This window comes from Marmota flaviventris, chromosome 14 (genome assembly GCF_047511675.1).
Source record: "Marmota flaviventris isolate mMarFla1 chromosome 14, mMarFla1.hap1, whole genome shotgun sequence".
Taxonomy (NCBI): domain Eukaryota; kingdom Metazoa; phylum Chordata; class Mammalia; order Rodentia; family Sciuridae; genus Marmota; species Marmota flaviventris.
Window position 1 is genome coordinate 33930196 of NC_092511.1, and position 20542 is coordinate 33950737.

Consider the following 20542-nt stretch of genomic DNA (forward strand, 5'->3'; position numbering starts at 1 on the left):
TGGAAACACAGTATAGGATAATTTAAAGATGAGTAAAGCTGTTTTTATAGCTAAACATAGCACCAAGGTATTCAGAGTGGGTGTGGAGAGAGGAGCAGGGAAAAATCAAATGTTTTCAGGTATTCAAAATATTAGTCTTGTGAGATACTCAGAAAAAAGAATAATGTGTGTGGGAGGTGTTGACATAAATAGAGAGCTTACAAACTGTTTGTTTTAATTGCTTTTTAAAAATAGTTTGTAACCTTTGACTACTTTTGAAAATGTCTTATTAGACTAAATAATAAACACAAATTAAACATTTTCTGTGCCCCTAGCTGTTGTGGAGGGACAAGAAGTTCTTGGACGCAATCTTGAAGGAAATAGTAATTGAATATGATTTTGATAAAATCCTCAGAAATTAATGATGTCAGGCACCTATGTCTGCCAGAGGGAAACTGTTCTTTTTCATTGCTGATGGGATATCAAGACTCCATATTAAAAAATCCAGTGATCTCATTGACAATCTCCTTACTATTATGTATGCAATTTGGGATTGTTTGTATTATACTCTCCACCCTTCTATATCATAAGATTTATGTTTTCTATCAAAGTTAAACCTGTAACACAAAACAGACGTGTTTACTGTAACTTAAATGTCACATGTATAGTGGAGCCATCTTAAGTTAGGAAACCATGTGGTCAGAATGGAGCCATTTTTAAATTCCCCTAAAAGGTATCCAGTCACAACTGTAGCACTTTTCTATGCCCTTGCCAATTTTAAGTTGGCTAATCTTGTAGATTGTACCCTTGAACTCTTCCTATCAGAGCAAAAGAGAGAGAGCTTCGTTAGGGATAAAAACTGGCCAGCTGCCCTTCCAGGTATGGTCTGCTGGCCAGGTTCCCTCTGGGGGTGCACCCTTCTGCGCAAGTACAGTTCTCGCCTTGCTGACCCACTTCTAAGCATTCGTTTGATTTCTTGCAGTTCCTCAGTATTTCTAATCTGTACTTCCTGCCTTCTTCTCCAGAATGCTCGATTTTTAAAGTCTTTCTTTTAGGGGCAGGGTCCTAAGTTATAGATGCATCAGAGGATGATTTGAATTTCAGGCTTTTCTTTGAGCATGGTGCAGGTGGTAATGTGTTTTTGACAAGTTCTATTCCTTTAAATGTTCATTGGTTTCTGATTTTGCAGGACCCCCGAGTTAGAAGTCACCTGTCCCGGCAGGCTATGCAAGGGATGCCTGTCCGAAACACTGGGAGTCCAAAGTCTGCAGTGAAGACCCGCCAAGCTTTCTTCCTTCATACTACATATTTCACAAAGTTTGCTCGTCAGGTCTGCAAAAATACCCTACGGTTGCGGCAGGCAGCAAGACGGCCGTTTGTTGCTATTAATTATGCTGCCATTAGGGCAGAATGTAAGACGTTTTTAAATTCTTAACCTTATATGTTGTGCTTTTCTGACCATTTTCTCTTCCTTTCTCTCTCCCTCTCCCTCTCCCTCCCTCCCTCTCTCTCTCTCTCTCCCTCCCTTTCTTTTGTTTGCAATAAACATAAGTTCTGTGTACAGCCTTTTATTTGTTTTTTTGTTTTTGTTTTTTTTTTTTTTAAACATTGTTTTTGTCTGCTGCCATTTGTATCATGCCAACCCAGGGGGAAAATCTCTGTAAATCTTTTATCAGAGTAGCGCTCAGCAGAAGATTGGGAGATGACCCTATCCAGTGGGGTTTTGTGATGGAATTGCTGAAAGAGCCCTTATTGAAGCACTTTTACCTCTTAGGTAGTACTGCAACATAACCCCTGAGGATGGTGTTATAATGAAGCTCCCTATTTGAGACAGCACAGTCCTGTCTTATGTGGATTCATTAGGCTTAAATAAAATTAATTTATAATCATTAGAAATTGTATGTCTTTGTAAATCTCTCATTTTCCCAAGAAGCTTTTGCAAATCATACAATGTTATTGAAATTTATAGTGCTTCATAACAAACGCTGTATTTATTAGAAGGTTTAGCAAATTATAAATAAATTATAAAATCATTTTTGGGTGAATTTTCTGAAAGTGCACATTTAGTTTTTACAATGTATGTAGCCTCTAAATTTGTGGTTGAGCAGTCTTATTTGTCTGATTTGGTTTCCATTTCATAATCATATCATATTACCACATAACATTTACATGATTCATTGCTCATTTTCAACATATTCAGTCTTGCTTATGTTTCATTTTTTTTGTTAGAACCAAAGTCCTATGTATCAGTGAACTGTGGATCGTTCTGCTACTATCATGTATCTGAAAACATGTACATAATTTGTGTGTTAGCTCTGTGGTCACACTCCTCCTGGAGTAGTTTTTTTTTCCCTAAGGGATGAGAAAACCCTTGTCTGGATTAACAGAAAGTCTTAAGACGTTCAAATGCTTTATATGTGAAATAAGAAATCTCATTATAAGATGTTCCACTTTAAGGAGGATGTCCGTGACAGGAATGATGACCGAAAAAAATATTTTTTGTTTCTAACAATAATGTTCAGTAGAAACTTGGAAGTTGAAAGGCTTTAAACTTAAAGATAAAAGCTCTGTAAGATGAAGAAAAGTGCTTTGTAAAGAAGGGAAGTTGGCTGCAGTGTCAGTGTTGCCCTAACATGTCGGAGTTCATGGACTCATGTTATCACTTTCTTCCCCATTTTAAGGAACTGGAGAATAAATATATTTGTCCAAACTGTTCAGTTAATTTAAAGCAGATATATTTATATATAATTTCTTAAATAAAAAGAATAATTCAAACCTTTGGAAAAAAATGAATGAAATTCTTCCATTAAAATTGGCTGGGATTCTATATCATCTTTGTTCCTATGAATGGAAAAGAAACCATCACCAACTAAATTGGCTGCTCAGAAAGCTGCTTTTCCCCCTGGCTCTTTGTTAATTTTCAGTTAATTTACACATTGTCTTTATTCTGATTATTCTGGAATCAAGTCTGCTTTTCTGTCACCCCATTCTGTTTTTTTTCTCTTTGATTAAAGGACCATGCTGCTAAAAAAGGATCACAATTAAGTTACCTGCATATCATTTCTACAGAAAAAATAGTAAAAGAAAAATCATTTGTTTTGGTGAGATTTAAAGAAAAAGAAACTTTTGCAAATCGAATTTCTTTTTAAAGAACATATACTATTTTGTATTTAGCTTAGTCACTCTTAACATAATCAGTTTTACCTTAAGATTTAAAATTAGTGTTTCAGCAGCCATCAGTTATTTTCTTTTCAGACAAGCAACTAATGAATTATTTTCCTTGCATCTAATTGATTCTTAAATTATCTTTTACCTTCTTATACTACATGATTATAAGCTCTTCACCAGATCCCTTGATCTTGGTTTGTTAGAAGATTAGATGTTAATAACCTGATGTCTACCAGCAACCAAGTCTGTGGTCCCCTGAAATGAATAGTCTTCCCCCCCAGTAAACTTTTCCCCAGAAAGGTTAAGGATCACTGAGATGCAGTATAAATGTACTTTGAGTTCGAGTGGGAGTTGGTAATTCTGAAAATATTGATCGGGAGTTCTAATTAATACATTTTAGAATGATTGATCATCATGTTGAAAAAAGAATAGTTTGTGAACTTGAGACTCCTTATTTATAAGCACAGTAGAAATTGATCCCTTTGATCTTTTCTTTCCTTGGGAGCAACATTATAACCAGTGTCATAGCCAGAGTCTATAGAGTGACAGCCTGTAAGAGTGAAGCAGCAAGCTAAGGAGAGAAACTCAAGTAGATCAGGGAGATCGGGGTCTCAATTATGACTTCTAAGGTCATTCCTGTTTGGGATCAAATTGGTACTAGGGATCAAACACAGGGGTGCTCTGCCTCAGCCTTCCAAGTTGTAGGGATTACAGGCATTCACCAACATGCCTGGCTTTAGAGGAAATTTTTTCAGTTGATTACAGGAACACTCTTTGGCTTCATTTTCATTAAGAAGCTTGTACTAAGGCATATAGTATGGTAAAAAGGGAATCAGCAAGAAGTAGCAATGTGTAAACTGGGTGTGGTGGCACACACCTTTTATCCCAGTGACTCAGGAGGCTGAGGCAGGAGGATCCAAGTTTCAGGCCAGCCTCAGCAACTTGGGCCATAAGCAACTTAACCCTTACTCAAAATAAAAAGGGTTGGGGTTGTAGCTCAGTAGTAAAGCACTCCTCTGTTCAATCCCCAGAACACAAAGGTAGTGTGATGTCTATGGGAAGGGAAACGAACACTAAGAAAAAGGGGTGGGAAACAGATTTACAGTGTTCTTCCTTTTAAATGCTTCCAATTGGTACTATAGAAATGTTTCCTACCAAAGAAATAACTTAGGAACTGAAGTATATGGTAAGATCAACAAATGTTTAAGATTAAACATGTGAGCTGGGCATGATGGTGCATGCCTGTGATCCCAATGACTTAGGAGGCCAAGGCAGGAGGATTGTAAGTCGAGGCCAGCCTAAGCAACTTAGTGAAACCCTGTCTCAAAATGAAAAATAAACAAACATGAAAAAATTATTTTTAAAACCGATTTTTCCAAATACATAAACATTTGTTTTAATAATATAATACACTTTCGTGTAGGAATATATGAGTTCATACCAAAGATTCTAGTATTAGTAAAATGCCTAAGTCAGGTCTACCATGCAGATAGTGCTTATTAAGGATGGATTAGGAGGCCAAGACCTAAAATAAAGTACCATGTCCTTGACAGGGTTTGCACCCAACCAGCACAGGTAGTAACACAATATCAAGTTTAGACATCCTGTCTCTTCCCCTTGCGATGCTCTTTCCCTCCATTTAAAAAAAAAAATGGTGTTTCTCCTTTGTTATTACCACTAAACTTTCCTTCAGAGTTACCAGGTGACTGTCTGTGATGCACAGTCTCTCAAACACCAGATGAGCACAGGATTATCATTCTTTGAGATTCAGGATCCTCACACTGACATTAAGTAGTAGGTGTGTTAGAATTCTGTCAATGAAACTAACATTGCTAGAAAAATAGGTCCTGATGATTTGCCGGTCACCTTGGCAGTTTGCATAGGTAATAAAGTGCTTCTGAATCAACACCAGCCTTTCATGGCAGCAATACTCCCCAGTGTCAAGTGATTTTTTGGAGTCACTGAGAGCCATTTTTCTGTTTGAAGACAGGAATACAACTTTGGAAAGTATCCCAAGACCCCATTTCATGAAAAATTAATTAGTTACTATTAGCAGTTATATAGAGAGACTTTTCTTAAATGTTAAGCTCTGGAACATCAGTAGAGAAGAGTTTTGGTTTACTTATTTTAGTACTTTACATTTTTTTTAAATGTACAAAAAGTGGTTATAAATCTAATCACCTCTGTCATTCCTGATTGACTCTCTTCAGAGGTAACGTTTATCATCATCTTGAGTATCCAGAGATATTCTATGCATCTGTAAGAATCCACATAGGTCTATTCTTTGTTTCTCTATAGTTTTACTGTACTGTGCCTTGCTTTCTTAATATATCATGAAGAGCTACTTCCTTTTTTTTTTTTTTTTTGCCTGGTGCTTGATTATTTTGTCATACTTCAATTTTACCAGCTCCCTGTTAAAAAATCATATTCCCAATATTTTATGGTATGATGTTGGAATCAGTGTCCTTATACAGATATGATTTCACATTGATGATTAAAATGGGCATGTGTTGAGACTGGGGTTGTAGGGTTGTAGCTTAGTGATAGAGCCCAATGTTTAGCATGCTCTTGAGGCCTTGGGTTCAATCCCTGGCAACAAACAAACAAAACGTGTTTATAGTGTTTTATGAGGTAGAATCCTTAATGAAAACCTGGATCATGGAACATGCACTTTTTAATTTTGATAGTTGTGACCCAAGTACCCTCAGAAAACCTTCAGTTTACATCCCATCTGGACAATGCCTGTTTCTCTAGAATCTTGCCAGCAATGTTGTCCATCTTCAAAACCTTAACTAATTGGTGGGTAAAGCATAACTGACATTAGATTACATTTTTCATTTTAAATGAGATAGAAATCATTATATTTATTTGAAATCTTGTGTTTTCTGTCAGCTGTTTTTATTCTGGTCTGTTTTCTGTTAGAAGCCTTCTAGACTTTTGGAAATTTTGTATCTAACAGCTCTTGGTCTGTGATATAAATACTTCCCTCATTTTTGTCTTTGACCCTGTTTATGTTGTATTTGCCAGCCATGCATGATGATGCCCACCTGTAATCCCAGCAAGGCCAGCCTCAGCAACTCAAGGAGGCCTTGTCTTAAAAAAAAGGGGGCGGGGGTGCTGGGGATATAGCTCAGTGTTAGAATGACCTGGTTCAAATCCCCAGAACCACATACACACACACACACTCAAAAATGTATTTGCTAGGGGCTGGGGATATAGCTCAGTTGGTAGAGTACTTGCTTCACATGCATGAGGCCCTGGGTTCAATCCCCAGTACCAAAAAAAAAAAAAAAAAAATGTATTTGCTAAATATTTTTTAAATATAGTTTATAAAAAACATTTATAGTACCTGTGTTGTGTCTTGTTAGAAATGCCTTTATAGTTCTATAAGCAGATCCTACTAATGATTTTCACAGAGATCTGGAAAGCTCATGCAGATGTTTTTGTGCATTTTAACTTAGTGTGTGGATTTTGCGTCTCATTGTCCCCCCCCCCCATATTTCCAAATCATTGCATGAATACAGCTGTAAGTTACAATAAAAGTGACTGTTATTCCACATTTATCTCAAGGAAATATAGATCATCTTGTAGGAGGTTAAAGAGATATACCCAGTCAAGTAACTTGAGTGAGATATGGATGCTCTCCCTGTCTGGGCAGATTTTGATTCCCTCAGGATTTTTTATTTGCTTGTTTTGGTACCTGGGATTGAATTCAAGGCACTGTACCACTGAACTATATCCCCACCCTTTTTATGGAAATTTTGAGACAGGATCTTTCGAAGTTGCTTAGGGCATCACTAAATTGCTGAGACTGGCCTTGAACTTGCATCCTCTTGCGTCAGCCTCTGGAGTTGCTGGGATTGCAGGCATGCACCACCATGCCTGGCTCCTCAGGGTTCTTTGGGCATTTCTCTGGTTGCTTTCTTTATGCACTTTTAATGCTTCTCTCTGATTAATTAGAGACAAGTGAGGAACTTGGGAGCAAGGACTGACTACCAAGTGGCACCAAATTTGGCCTCATCTTTGCCAGGATTCTACCAGTGTGGATCAGATACCTTTAGGTTTCTTTCCTGAGGGAGGTTCCTCACTATTAAATAGACTAGGTCATGTTAGCACCTTCTAGTTTCTGGGTAACTGAGACTGATAATTCTCTCCACCAACTACTTTCTTTAAAATATAGTGAAGATTAATGAAATGTGGATCCTTCTAAAGAGCTTTGGTCTCTATAAGAGTGATGCCCTGTAATATACATTTTCACTTGGAACATTACATAATCAGTCCTACTAATTAAATAAAAAGGTAGAAGCAAATTAGTATAGTACAAAATGAAATATCTTTGGTATTGTGTTGATGACCCCTTCAGTGGCTTTGTTGGTTCTTGCCAAGGTAATATCCATCAGTGACCATCAACTGCAGCCATGTGGCAGTTTTCCTTTGGGTCTTACAGACTGGAATAAAGAGCAAAGTTAATACTAGTTAATACAGTGATTGCCTTTGTCCAAGATATTGAACAAATAACTAAGATGATTCACTCAAGCTTTATTTTATTAATAGGGAAGAAAGAATATTTTCACCTTTTCCCTTTCCCAAATATAATTTTATGTGAGCCAATTGATATTAAGAATTGTGTAGTATTATGGCTCTGTGATTTGACAGTGTTTGATCCTTATAGAGTTTGAGTCGTTTCCTGATGTTTAAGTAGATTATACCTCTAAAATATGCTTATATTTCTGCCGATGTCTCCGTTATTATTCAACAACAGGTTCTTAGTGTATTGATTTATGTTTTTCCCAAAGGGAATCAACTGTGTAGGAGGAAAGGAAATTGGATCATTTATAGTTGTCTGTGGGTGCCTAATAATTAGCCAGTGCTTGGGGGCACAAGTTAGTTTCCTGGTGCTTAAGGCCCTCTGCAGTATGTGCTTTGTCTATTTTAATGTTTTTTTTTTTTCCAAATGTTATTTTCCCACCTTCTGTTTAACAGTTTTCAGAAGATTTTTCTTGGTGAAGAGGGGTTAGAGCTCATGACAAAGTTCATTTTCATTGTAAATTATTTGAGATTTCAGATTGAATTGTACATTTGTGTACCCTGTGGGTGTCAAAGAAAACTTCTGTATGTATGCCCAGAAACGTGGTCTCATTTTGCAAAAGGAAAAATTCTCCAGTAGAATCAGAAAGTCTGTAGGACAATTCTGTTAAATATGTGAAGGTGGGGAAAAGGCATGAACATAAAACAACACTGGCCAAAGCTACTCCAGCTTTATGATGACATCTGTGAGTTTAAAAAAGTCTCAGTACACATTTTCATTTTGTCCCTCAAAACTCTGTATCATCCCTTTGACATGGTGCAGCTGTGTTCCACATCTACTCTTCCATCTAATGACAGCTAATTAAAACTGCAGTGTTTGTGTTGTAAGCTTTATTTTTCTGGGTCTAAAATATCTTATGACATGGTTCAAGAAGAGTAGATGGAATCTTTTATGAGCTAATATCCACCCTCACAGTAGCTTACTGTTCTGACTATTGGATGAAAACTCTGCATACAGGTAACATTTTAGATCTCAGCACAAATGACATCATTCTAGGACATGAGGGATAGAGAACCAGTGATAAAGCCAAATGGCTTGTCATTTCCCTCGCCAGGATTTCATCCGATGACATTGAGTTTTTTCACATTAGGTTAAGACTCCTTTGTTGGGACCCACTCCATCTATGTCCAAGGGTGAGGAGTGCCTTTGTCAGTTGTCCTTGGCCCAAGCCAGGTTGATTCTATATAGGTCTGGTTCCGTCTTGTCCAATGGGGATTTTGTTACTATAATTCAGAAATGCCATGGCTACAATGAAAGCATATTTCCATTGCTTTTTAGGTGTGTGTGTGCACATGTGTAAGGTGTGTATTAACTGCACTTACATGAGGCTTTTTTTTTTTACATGAGGCTTTAAAGTGAGTGTTCTCCACATAAATCCTTGATTTAGTATTGGGATACAGAACTAGGAATGTTTTTTTCTCAAACCCAGAAGGAAATTATACAGGAATCGGATGGGTATTTTGCTCTGTTTTCCACTTGCACTTTTTATTTCTGCAGTGTGTGTGGTGTAGGTAGAGAAATCTGCCTCATTGGTTGTCTCCATGTTTCTTTCTTTCCTCAGATGCAGACAGACATGCCGAACTATCTGGGAGTCCACTGAAAAGCAAAAGCACTAGGAAACCTTTGGCATGTATCATCGGGTATTTAGGTGGGTATTTTCTGGCAGGAAAAACTCAAAAAACAATTTCTATATGTTAAAGATACTCGGCCATTCTCGATGTGTACCTAAACTCAACCCAAACCTTTCAAATAGGTGAAATTGGATACCTTCATATGTATAAATAAGTTTGGTTTAGAATCTTCAATTTGTATTACCAACCACACATACCTGGATATGTTTATTTTTTCAAAAAGAATCATTAAATATATAAGTGCATGGAGAGAAAAATAAAAAAATTATTCAGTTATTACTTAGAGGATGAAGACTATCTCTAATTCTTAGACTATCTCTAATCCTTTAAATAGAATTGATTTGTGTACTTTCCTTTTATTAAAAAAATCAAATTGATTTTTAACCTATATTAGAAAAAAATATATTTAAGGGTTGAATGTATAGCTGACTGATAGAGTCTTACCCAGCATGTGTGAAGCCCTGTGTTTAATCTCTAGCACCACCCGCCAAAAAATTAGTTTTTCAGTTTATTTATGGGGTCCTGGGATATAGCTCAGTGGTAGAGTACTTGCCTAGCAGGTGAGAGGGCCTGGCTTTGATCCCCAGCATGCATAAATAAAATAAGTTTTGAAGTGTCAATTAAGATTAATTTGAAAGGGAAACATTTTTATTGCTTTCTGATTTTTATCGTGCCATTTAACTCAGAAATCTCCAAAGATTATGATCCATTTACATGTTGAAATACACAAGAATACTTTTTTCCCTTTAATTTTTAAATTTTTTAAATGTTATTCTAATTTGTTTTACGTGACAGCACAAGAATACTTTTTAAAAATAACTATGCAAAAGCCCTTTTTTTGCAAATCTTTAAGAGAAATAACTTCTAAAATAATAATTTCACATATAGCAAGAATGGCATGTTTTGTGTTTCTAATATTTCTTTTTCATTTTCTCAGTAAAAGCGAAATGTATATACTCAGAATTGCATTGAACTTTATTGCTCTGTCCAGTCTTACAGTTAAGAAATGTTCAGATTTCAGATATCCAGTCTTTTAAAAATCAAAGTATAACCTTGAACTTGGTATGTTACCCGGTTCTCATTAGAGTGTCCTTAAACTCAGAAGTTCACAGTTCCACTTTTGATGTTATTGCACCACCTTATTTCTTGTTTTATATCTCAAGGGCTAGGAAATTGCTTTGATATTTCCCCAGAATATCATAATGGTTATTACAGGCATGGCCTGCGTAATGGTGACAGTACCTTGAAGGCTGCCATCTGTGTCTCTTTGCAGGACTGACTCCTGGATGCCCCTTCCCACCTTGTAAGGAGAAAGTTTCTGATTGTTCAAACAGTGACCACCAGAATGTAACATTGCCTAGTAGTCAGTTTTTCCAAGGGAAATTGTGTGTTTCTCCTGCGGGCATACTAGCTTCTGTTCCTATCAGATGAGCCCAAAACCCTTCTGTCCTTACTGAATTACAACCCTCCATGACATCTTACTGCATATTTTCTATGTTCCAGACTCCGTATTTTATAATTTGGGGAATAGCAAGAAGAATAAGACCTTTCCCTTAAAAATTTTACTCTAGAGGGGAAAGGACACAATAAAAACAACAGAACAAAGAATTAGATGCTATTAGGAAATTACAGGTTTTCATATGCATTACATTCTTGAAAGAAGGGTTGTCTTTTCTTTTTCTTTCTTTCTTTGTCTGTGTTTGGGGGGTGGGGAGTACTGGGAATCCAGCCTAGGGTTGAGCCAGGCAAGTGTTCTACCACTGAGCTAAATCCCCAGCCCTTCTTACTTTTTATTTTGAGATAGGGTCTTGCTAAGTTGCCCAGACTGGCTTTGAACTTGCAATCCTCCTGTCTCAGCCTCTGGAGTAGCTAGGGTTATAGATGTGTGCCACTGAACCCGGCTAGGAGTAGTTATTTCTGATGAGCATTAGGGCAGTGTACTTGAGGAAGTAGTCAGTCATAGCCTTGAAAGATGTAGTATTTGAATAGTTGGAAAAAAAAATAGGAAAAGGTATTATATTTCCTCATGAGGCCAAGAGAACCAGATAGATAAAGGCCTCAGTGGGTCCAAGGACCTGGAAAATTGAGGGAAGCAGATCGTCTGGTCTGGATGGAGCTTGGTGTAGAGAGGTTATAGTGAAGAATGAGGGTGGCAAACTTTCAATGCCATGTTGGGGGAAAAAATCATTGTTTTTTTCATAGTACTTAAATCATTTCTAAATTTGACAAGCGTAGGATTTTGACTAGACCAAGATCTAACAATCCAAATGGCTCTTGCTAAATTTCATTAAATAAGGCTGTCTTGGCCCTCCCCTTGTGTGGGAGGTGAGAAGATGGGTGCTTCTCACATAGTTGGCTTGCTGGGTGATAAACGTGAGGATCAGTAAACAGGTTCGGCTTTGGAGGAAGGTACTGGTATTAGTAATAGACTGAGGTCCTTAAATCTAATTCCTACAGTATTGCAATTTTCTGTCCATTTACAAAAAGTAAAAGTGATTTCGGGCTGTGTGGCTCCCAGTGGATTTCACTTAAACATGCATGTGCTGCATGCTTGTTAGAGGTTTGTGATCTGTTCTTGGTCAAAGGGTTTCATCTTATTTTTGACTATTGTATTTGGACTTTGGTTTTAGATTTTAGTCAATCACTGGGCTGGGAGTTATTGACCCTAGTCCTGTACTCCAGTTGCACAGTCAGAGGAATAATCTTGTTTTTCAGAAGGCTTACACACCACAGGGCCTGCATGTTCCTGGTTTGACAGAGCACAGGTGTTTTTTGGTTTTTTTTCCCCCGTGAGGCTACTTCTGCAGATAATTTTTGATTTTGAATACTTTGAAGAGTCAAGTGCTTTATTCCCACAGTAAATCTCATGTTGCAAGTGACCTTCTGAAGTGGCTTTTTTGTTTGTTTGTATTCACAACCTGAGGTTCAGAGCTCCAGCCAGCAGGGGAAGAAGCGGCTTACTTGATAAGCAAAGCCATGGCAACATCACTTGAAGCTGATTCCTTATGCAGGTCCACGGCTGGCTCATGAGGAGCCGACTCTCAGCTCATTAAGAAATGACATGTGTGCCCATTAGCCAGCCTAAGTGTTCACAGAGATTTTTAATACCATGTTCTGAGTTGAGAAACCTTTTCTCTCCTGTCAGAGATCCATCCTGCAAAGAAACCTAATGTTATTCGTTCCACACCAAGCCTGCAAACCCCAACTACCAAGCGGATGCTAACTACCCCGAATCACACATCTCTAAGCATTCTGGGGAAAAGAAACTACAGTCATCACAATGGCCTGGACGGTATGTAAGCCCCGGAACTCCAGGGGCTGTTCTGATGGACTGGGGCCCCTCTCCCATGGCCCACCTGGGTGTGTCTTCTATCAAGTCCCAGAATGTATCACAAATAGATTCTACTCCATGGTCGATCCAAACGCATGTGGTAGGAGATTAAGGGCGAAGACTGCCATGTGCTACTGTGCAGACAGCATGCCAGGTGAATTTCTCCATTTCCTCAGCAGGTACCTTTTGCTCACATCTGTTAGGAGCCTTGTTTGGAGAAGAAGTCTGTATTTAGCAGGTTACTTCTGCTGGGTAATAATGTTCTTGCTGTGATGCACACTCACTGTTCACTTTAAGTTTTTGTGAGCAGAAGGGATTATTTTGCCTTATGTTTGAGACAGCAGTGCTCTCTGGGGGTTCTTCAACATTCTGTGGATCATTTTGAATTTGGCATTCGTTTTCTACTTCTTTCACCTTATAATTTTTTTAATTGCTCAAGAGTGCTACAAGTCATGAAAGAAATTGCCTGGATGATGTCCTAAATACAGAAATAATAATTTGTTTGAAATGGAAAAACCAAGAAATACCATCTCTTATTCAAAGTACTACTTCTCTTAGGTTTGGCCATATAATGACTCTTCAAGCGGAATTGAATTATCTTAACACTTGGACTATAAACATAGCCAATAAATCATCTAGGCAGTATATATTGTTCATCTCAATAGTCCTGGAGTTTGAAGCTGTCTTTTTTATTTAAGCGTTGACATTTATTTGTGAATAAAACTCTCCATAGGCTTTTCATGCCTTATGGAACTCTAAATTCCTTCTATGACAGTAAATTACTTATAACAAGGCCCTAGAGCAAGAAGATGGAATGGAACTAATAATTTCTCATAGTTACTTTTCTTTAGTATGACTTTTGATGGTCATAATCATGTCAAAATGAGTAAAAAAATTGAGGGTGAAGAGTTTAATTTGCACTTAAAAGATATCAATGTGTTGTAGATATGTAGCATTTGGCCACACAACAGTCTTGCAGGAGCATTTCATACTAATGAGAACATTGGCCATCTTTGCCTGATATGCCTGATGTCTAGACAGAGGAAAAAAATATGTCAAAATGTAGAGTTTGGATTTCTTTCCAGCTTTTCCTTGCTCATGGCTCAGGGCCTTTGGATTCAGGCTTAAATAGAATCTGGAATCTTCCTTTTCCATCTATTAGCCACCCTGGTCTCTCTAGGTATATTGTCCTGCTGCAGAAAGCATAAAGTGTGGTGAAGAAAAAAATATATAAAAATCATATGTACATATTTTCCCTTCTAGAGTAAAAAGACTTGTTGTGTCTGCTGTTGGCGTGATAGCTTTCTAGTGTCTTCCTCTGCTCACCCCATGGCCATTCTGGACCCTAGTCCCAGGCTTGTGTTGCATTTCTGTTTCCCTTTCAGCATTGGAGCTCAGTATCTGGTGCCCAGTATCACAGGTACCTCTTTCCTTGGAATTTCTTTAAAATGCCATCTTGTGGGTTCCCTCTCTAGGGCCATCTGTCCCATTTCCCTCTGAATGAATGCTGCTGCAAGGTCGTTGCTTCTTTGCTCTGAACAGGGAGGATAGACAGAGCACCCATGAATCTCTGGTATTATATTGACTGAGACCTCCCCCTAATTGGGGCAAGATACCTTTCTCATTAGCTGAAGACCCATTTTCTTCAAGACCCATTGTCTTTGCTCTGCTGTCACAGTATGGAGAGGAAGGCTGATGACAACGTGCCCTACACTGTGCTAACTTTCTTACGTGCGTTATCTCATTTGACTCACACAACAAGAAGTTCTGGAAGGTCAAGGAATTTGTTTTGCATACCATTTTTCTGTGCCTAGTGCAGTGTCTGGCACTTAGTAGGTGCTCAACATATATTAATTGTACAAAGGAAAGTGATTAAGGAAAATGAGACCTAGAGAGGTGAATTAAAATTTCTAGAGTTAATGGGTACTACTCAGATGGTCTGGGGTTCTCACGTAAGCATGACTGATTTCAGAATCAACTCTATTTATTACTGCTATAGGTGAAGTAGTGATTCTCAAGGATGCCATTTTATGTTCTGTCAATCAGAGAAGGAGAAAATGCACAAGTTATTTTAATAATCAATTTAATACAAGAAATCAATGTGGAAGTTATTGGAGGACAAAACAGAGAACATGACAGGGCATAGGAAACAGCAACATTCTTAGGCTTGAGAACAGCAATGGAAGTGGAGGTTTTTACAGTTTAGAAGCTCATGGAGAGCCCTGGGCACCCATGAATCTCTGGTACCCAAGCCCTGAGAAGAAGGCACTGGGCCACCACTAGTGCGGGTGTCTCTCAGAAGTGTGATGAGGCTGGTTCAAGCACATGCTGCACACACTGCCATTGCTACTTTGGGGTGTAGTTGAGAGGAACAAGAAGGAGCCCCTCCCTCCTCTTCCAGACTTGCAGGCTCTCTCTAGCACAACCAGGAACCATGTGAATAGGAAGAAAATATTTTTCAGAATTCTGGTCCCAACCTCAGGAAGCTGGTCAGAAGACGGGGTACAGAGCTGGGGAAATACACATTTTAGAACATGCCTGCATTTGTGTATTCCTCAAGAACCATTTCCTTAGGAAATGAGTCTGCCTCTTATTTCCTCAGGATGTAGGATTCTATCTAACCTGAGTTTCCAGTATGAACTCAAAAGTACTGGAGGGGCTGGGGTTGTGGCTCAGTGGTAGAGTACTTGCCTAGCATTTGTGAGGCACTGGATTCCATCCTCAGCACCACATAAAAATAAATAAAATAAAAATAAAGATCCATCAACAACTAATAAAAATATTTTAAAATAAATAAATAAATAAAATAAAGTTATTGTGTCCATCTACAACCTGAAGAAATAAAATTTGAAAAAAACAGTACTAGAAAAATGTTTGGCTGGTAATGAGTTTTCACAGAATAGTTAATACCAGTATCTACTGAAATAGTTTGCACTCATGCAAAAGCCTTGCCCTTTGTGATGGAATAATGAAATCAGTTAGCACTGCTACTTAATTATCAGCATGTCAGACAGATGAGCATTCCAAACATGGTTCTGATAGACAGAACTAATTTACCTGGAAATGAAACCTGCTTCTACTGAATTATTTGGTCGCTCAATTATGGGACTTCCTATTTCCTTCTCAGTGGCTTGTGCCTTCCCCTCTTCCTGCCTCAGCTTCCCAAGTCGCTAGTATTACAGGAGTGCATCACTGCGCCAGGCTCAGATTCTTGATAATGGGAGCCTCTTGGTTTCTGCTAACAGAAAGATTTTTTTTTTGTACTGGGGTTGAACCCAGGGATGCTTTACCACTGAACTAGTTATATCCCCAGCTTTTTTTTTTTTTTTTTTTTTTTTTTTTTTGAGACAAGGTCTCATTAAGTTGCTTAAGGTCTTGCTAATTTGCTGAGGCTGGCCTCAAACTTGTGATCCTCCTGCCTTAGCCTCTCATCACTGGGATTACAGGCATGGGCCACTGCACCCAGCTGAAAGACAACTTCTTATTGCCTTTCTGGAAGTCACTTTTACCTGAACCTGGTAAAGGCCCTTCAAAGGCCCTGGTGTAGCCTGAATATGACCAGACTGATGTCATTCTCACATACCTTCTCAAGCCTACCCCTTACCAAGCTTCCTTTAAAAAAGGAGTCTAAAAACCCCCAAAACATCTCTCATTCTTGAGATGGCCTAGATTCTCCCTAAGAATTTGCTTTCCTAAGAAAGGAAAGTGCCTCTACTGATATGTGCTGAAATTCTTTTCCATCATGTATGCCAAGGGCCCAACTTGTCCTGAGTCAAGTTCCCCTGTTCTCTAGGAACTACTCAGGATCCTCTTCCTGTGGCAAAAGTGACTGTGAGTAGAGAAGGCCCTCTAGTCTTCAGGGATAGAAGAGCCATTAAGGGGAAATCTTTCCATGTCTGAGAGCCCAAAAGAGAGGGCATCAGGGGAAAAGGAATTCATCTGTGCCACAGGGGTAGGGCAGGCATCTGAGTATTTGGAGTCAGATGAGATTCATTGCTGACTTCTCTGATTACTTCCTGTGTGACCATAGGTGAACCACTTGGTTTCTTTGTACCTGTTTTCTCTGTAAAGTGCAGGTCTTATTTGCCTTACAGAGTTGTTCTAATGATGAAAAAAATTTGTGTGGACTTTATATCACTTCAATATCTAAACACTTTATGAAACAGGTGTTAAAATCTGCTTTTCTAACAAAAGCATCAAAATTCAGCAAGGTTAAGGGATTTGTCTACCATCATACTGTTAACAAGTAGCAGCAGTTTGGAATTTAAACTCCAAATCTAGTGTTTTTTCCTCCAGGTAAATAAAGACTCAAATCTGTGTGTTGAGTGCGGGCATATGTACATGGAAGATGTTTATGTTTTCCCTGTGTAAGAGATGGCTGTATATTTGCAAAGGTATTGAGAAATATAGAGGGTATTTTTCTTTGCTCAGACCATGAAGTGTAAGCCACCATTGCTGAACAAAAGCCCTTTTCTCCTTTCCTGCCTCTATAAAGCTCCTCTGCCTGTATCATATCTCTTGTATTGTTCTTTTTTCTAGAAGTTGGGGCCTAAGAGCTATATTAATGTTGGGAAGAAGGGAAAAAAGAAATAAGAAAAAATTCACAGAATCATCTAAAGGTGAAATGTGTTCAAATCAGATTCTATGCTATTCTCAGCATAGTCTCTGACTCATAGTAGATGTTCATTGAGTGTTCAAATTCTGACTCTACTTAAAAGATTAGCTGCTACTAAAGTTTTATTTGGGAATTTCTAAGGTATCAGAATTTTGTAGTCATATGGATTACATATAAATAAAATGTCAGTACCTTCCTCATAAATCATAATTATTTGTTCCTTGCCTGAAAGTATGATTCTCAAAAAATGGCTCGTGTGGCTGGGTTTAGGGGTACGCACCTGTAATCTCAGCTACTAGGGAGGCTGAGACAGGAGAATGAATTGAGCCCAGGAGTTCAAGGCCAGCTTGATACCTAGTGATACAATCAAAAAACAAAAACAAAACAAAAGCTCATGGATTTACTTGAAGGTAAATTGGGGAGGGGGTTGTTCCAGTGTGTATTTGCACATTTTAGGGGTCCAGTACCTATAAAGAGAAATTGCTCTTGATTAAATAATTCTGAGGAGCATTAAAGATAGGAAATTAGGTTTATAAGAGGAGTTGCTTTGCTGCCTCTAGGCTCCTACAGCAGAGGGATGGAGCATCATGATCTTGAGGCAGCAGAATATTTCTCAGAGTGAAAGCTGAATCAGAAAAAAATCCAGAGAACAGACAGTGAGATGGGCTGACCGTCTTGTCCTCTCCTGACCCCCTAAGGGGTTGCCCTTGGCTCCACCCAGTGTCAGCTGCTTGGGATTTTGCTAGGTCTGTGGCACTTCCATCCCCCTGCACAGGGACCAGGTAATTGCCCGCTGCCTCAGTCTTTAGAAATTGGGGACCTAGAGGAAGACTGACTTCTGCTTAAGGAGTGGTAGAGACCACATGAGCATCAGCCGTAGCTGTCTCAACCTTTGTCCAGGATGACTTGGCTCTTGTCCCAGGGGTAGTGAATCAAGACTCAGCCTGTCAGGGAAACCAAAGCAACAGGCTCCAAAGAGGTGAGTTTTCAGTGGGAGAGAGTCAGAAAAAGGTGATGAATTGTATAATAAAGCCCTTTGTAATCTACCCTCCTCTGCTTATTTCCCCTGGGACTGTGAGTACACTGTAGATTTTTCTTATTTATCTTTTGTACTAAGTAAGATCATTTCTCTAACTCTCCCATGAAGAGGGTGTCTTCTGCGGATGCCTCTGTAAGGACAATATTATGATCTAGGGTGTGAAGATTGTCCTTTTGGATGACTTGTTTCTGAAATCAGTAATTCAACAATCCAACTATTGGCATCCCAACCCTGGGAAATGGTGATGGCGAGGGCCATTGTACAGTGAGCGAGCTGCGGGAATGCATCTGCTGTCTTCACAATCCCAATAAAAATAGACTGCTGAGGACAGCTGATGGCACTCCCAAGCATGCCTGGGCCCAGGCTGCCTTCTGTCAACAATTTCATGCCATTTCAAAAGACTGCAGTATTTTCAAATGTTCTCAAACATTGTTTACGAAGAATATCAAGTGTCCCTAGATTAGCCTCTGGTCTCCTTGTCTCAAGTAGTCTCATAGCCTGGTTAAATATATTCTTAAAGTCGTTGAGGTTTTAAAAAATTATTTTGTAAAGAGCCATTATGGCTCTAGGATTTATTGAGTTGAAGCACTATAGCAGAGAACTTCAGGTATCCAGAGGGTTACAGGACATTCGAAGTAGTGTCTGGGCGCTGTGGATGCTCTCTCAGCCTGTGAGCCACAGGTACAGTCATAAAGGAAGGCAGACCCAAGTGCATGATTAGTCAGCAACTTGGTGTTCTGGAAGGATGCCAGATTGTCTACCCCGGACCATTCCTGGGTTTCTGATATTACAGTTTTTCCCAGAGAGCACTTGTGTCTTATCCCTGAGGGAATACTATTGTGCAAGTACCCAAGAGGTCTGAACTTGAGACCTTCTCAGCAATATGGAAGTCCTAGAAAAGTAATAAAAGTCCATGGTAGTTCCTCAAGTGCAGCTATGAGGGCCAGCACTGGCCTCCTCGATAAGAGTTGCTGATTACTTCAAGGGGCCATTATGGAGAGCCTTTTTAAACTGGCCTGCTGGTGTGTTCACCCATCTCACTGAAACAGAGGATGTCTCTGAAGGAGAGTGAACCGCTGCCTGAGAGCGTGGTCTCGAGATTTAGGGGGAAACTCTAGATGTTCAGAAAAGAGACAGGAGAGGGAGAGGATTGGGTCCCTGAGAAAAAGGTTTGACTTAGCCATCAAAGGCAGGCCCCCGTGTCTGAGAAAGCCATTGGGATAGCAGCGTGGGATCCTCTCTCTCTTTTTCTTTCTTTCTTTTTCTTTTTCCGTGCTGGAGATTGAACCCAGGGCCTCCCACGTGCTCCCACATGACTCCCCATGCCCAGTGAAGTAAAGACCAACCCCAGGAGCCATTCCTTGTAGGCAGCCTCCAGACAGTCTCCTGGGTTCCAGCAAAGAAATGAGGGGAAGCCTCCAGAATCTGCAGAGCCTCCAGGGCAATGGAGATGGGGTGTGTGTTTGTCACAGTCTAGTTGATTTGAAAACCCCCACTGGGCTCATTTTAAGCTTCTCAGCCCTCCTCATTATTATTTTCTTTCCCTGTTTCCTGTTTCCTGTTTTCCCTTCCAAATGACTGAGCATTCTTTAAGCTCAGAAAACATCTGAGTTATAATTTATGCATTTTATTAGCAACTATTTACATATAAATGAGTATGAAAAGTGATTAATGTAAACAGGAGGTGCAAACCAAAAGATTAACTTGGTTCCGATGGAGGTTGCAAAGGAGATAACTTGAGAAGACCCTTCCTATGCTCTAATGCAGCTTTCCTGTGAGTCCCTTCTGGGCAGTGGGTGAGCAGGAGACAGTGGGGAAAAATAGAGCCCCCCACACTGAGGGCATTTGGGGGGACACTCCACAGAAAAAAATGCGCAGAATATTGGGATATCAACTTCCTGGGCTGGCCCTCTACTGCCTTCTTTTTTCTTTGCAGTTTTCATATTGGTGTCTTTTTACTCTGCCCTCTGGGAGACTTTTTCAGCTTCGTTTTTCCAATCAGAGTTTTGTTTCTCCCATGAGTCTGTTGGGTTTTGCTTGGGGAGCGGGTGTGTGTCCACTCTAACTTGGTAGAACTTCAACTCCAAACTCCGCCCTCCGAGGGCTCCACACACGCTGGGGTCACTGCTGGGCTCTTGGAGCCTTGGGCTGATGATTCCCAGGGCTCCTCCGTCTCTCTCTATCCCTAGGT

The 20542-nt window shown here is 39.4% G+C and overlaps 1 protein-coding gene across 6 annotated transcripts in view; it reads left to right on the top strand.

The window, feature by feature from the left end:
* The window catches only part of Mta3 (metastasis associated 1 family member 3), a 165408-nt gene that overhangs the window by 115894 nt on the left and 28972 nt on the right, over nt 1–20542 (top strand). For all 6 annotated transcript variants that reach the window (XM_071601527.1, XM_071601529.1, XM_071601528.1 and 3 more), the window contains exons 14-16: nt 1169–1391; nt 9297–9383; nt 12512–12658. In XM_071601527.1, coding sequence (XP_071457628.1) covers nt 1169–1391; nt 9297–9383; nt 12512–12658 — 457 coding nt within the window. The remainder of the gene's footprint in view (nt 1–1168; nt 1392–9296; nt 9384–12511; nt 12659–20542) is intronic.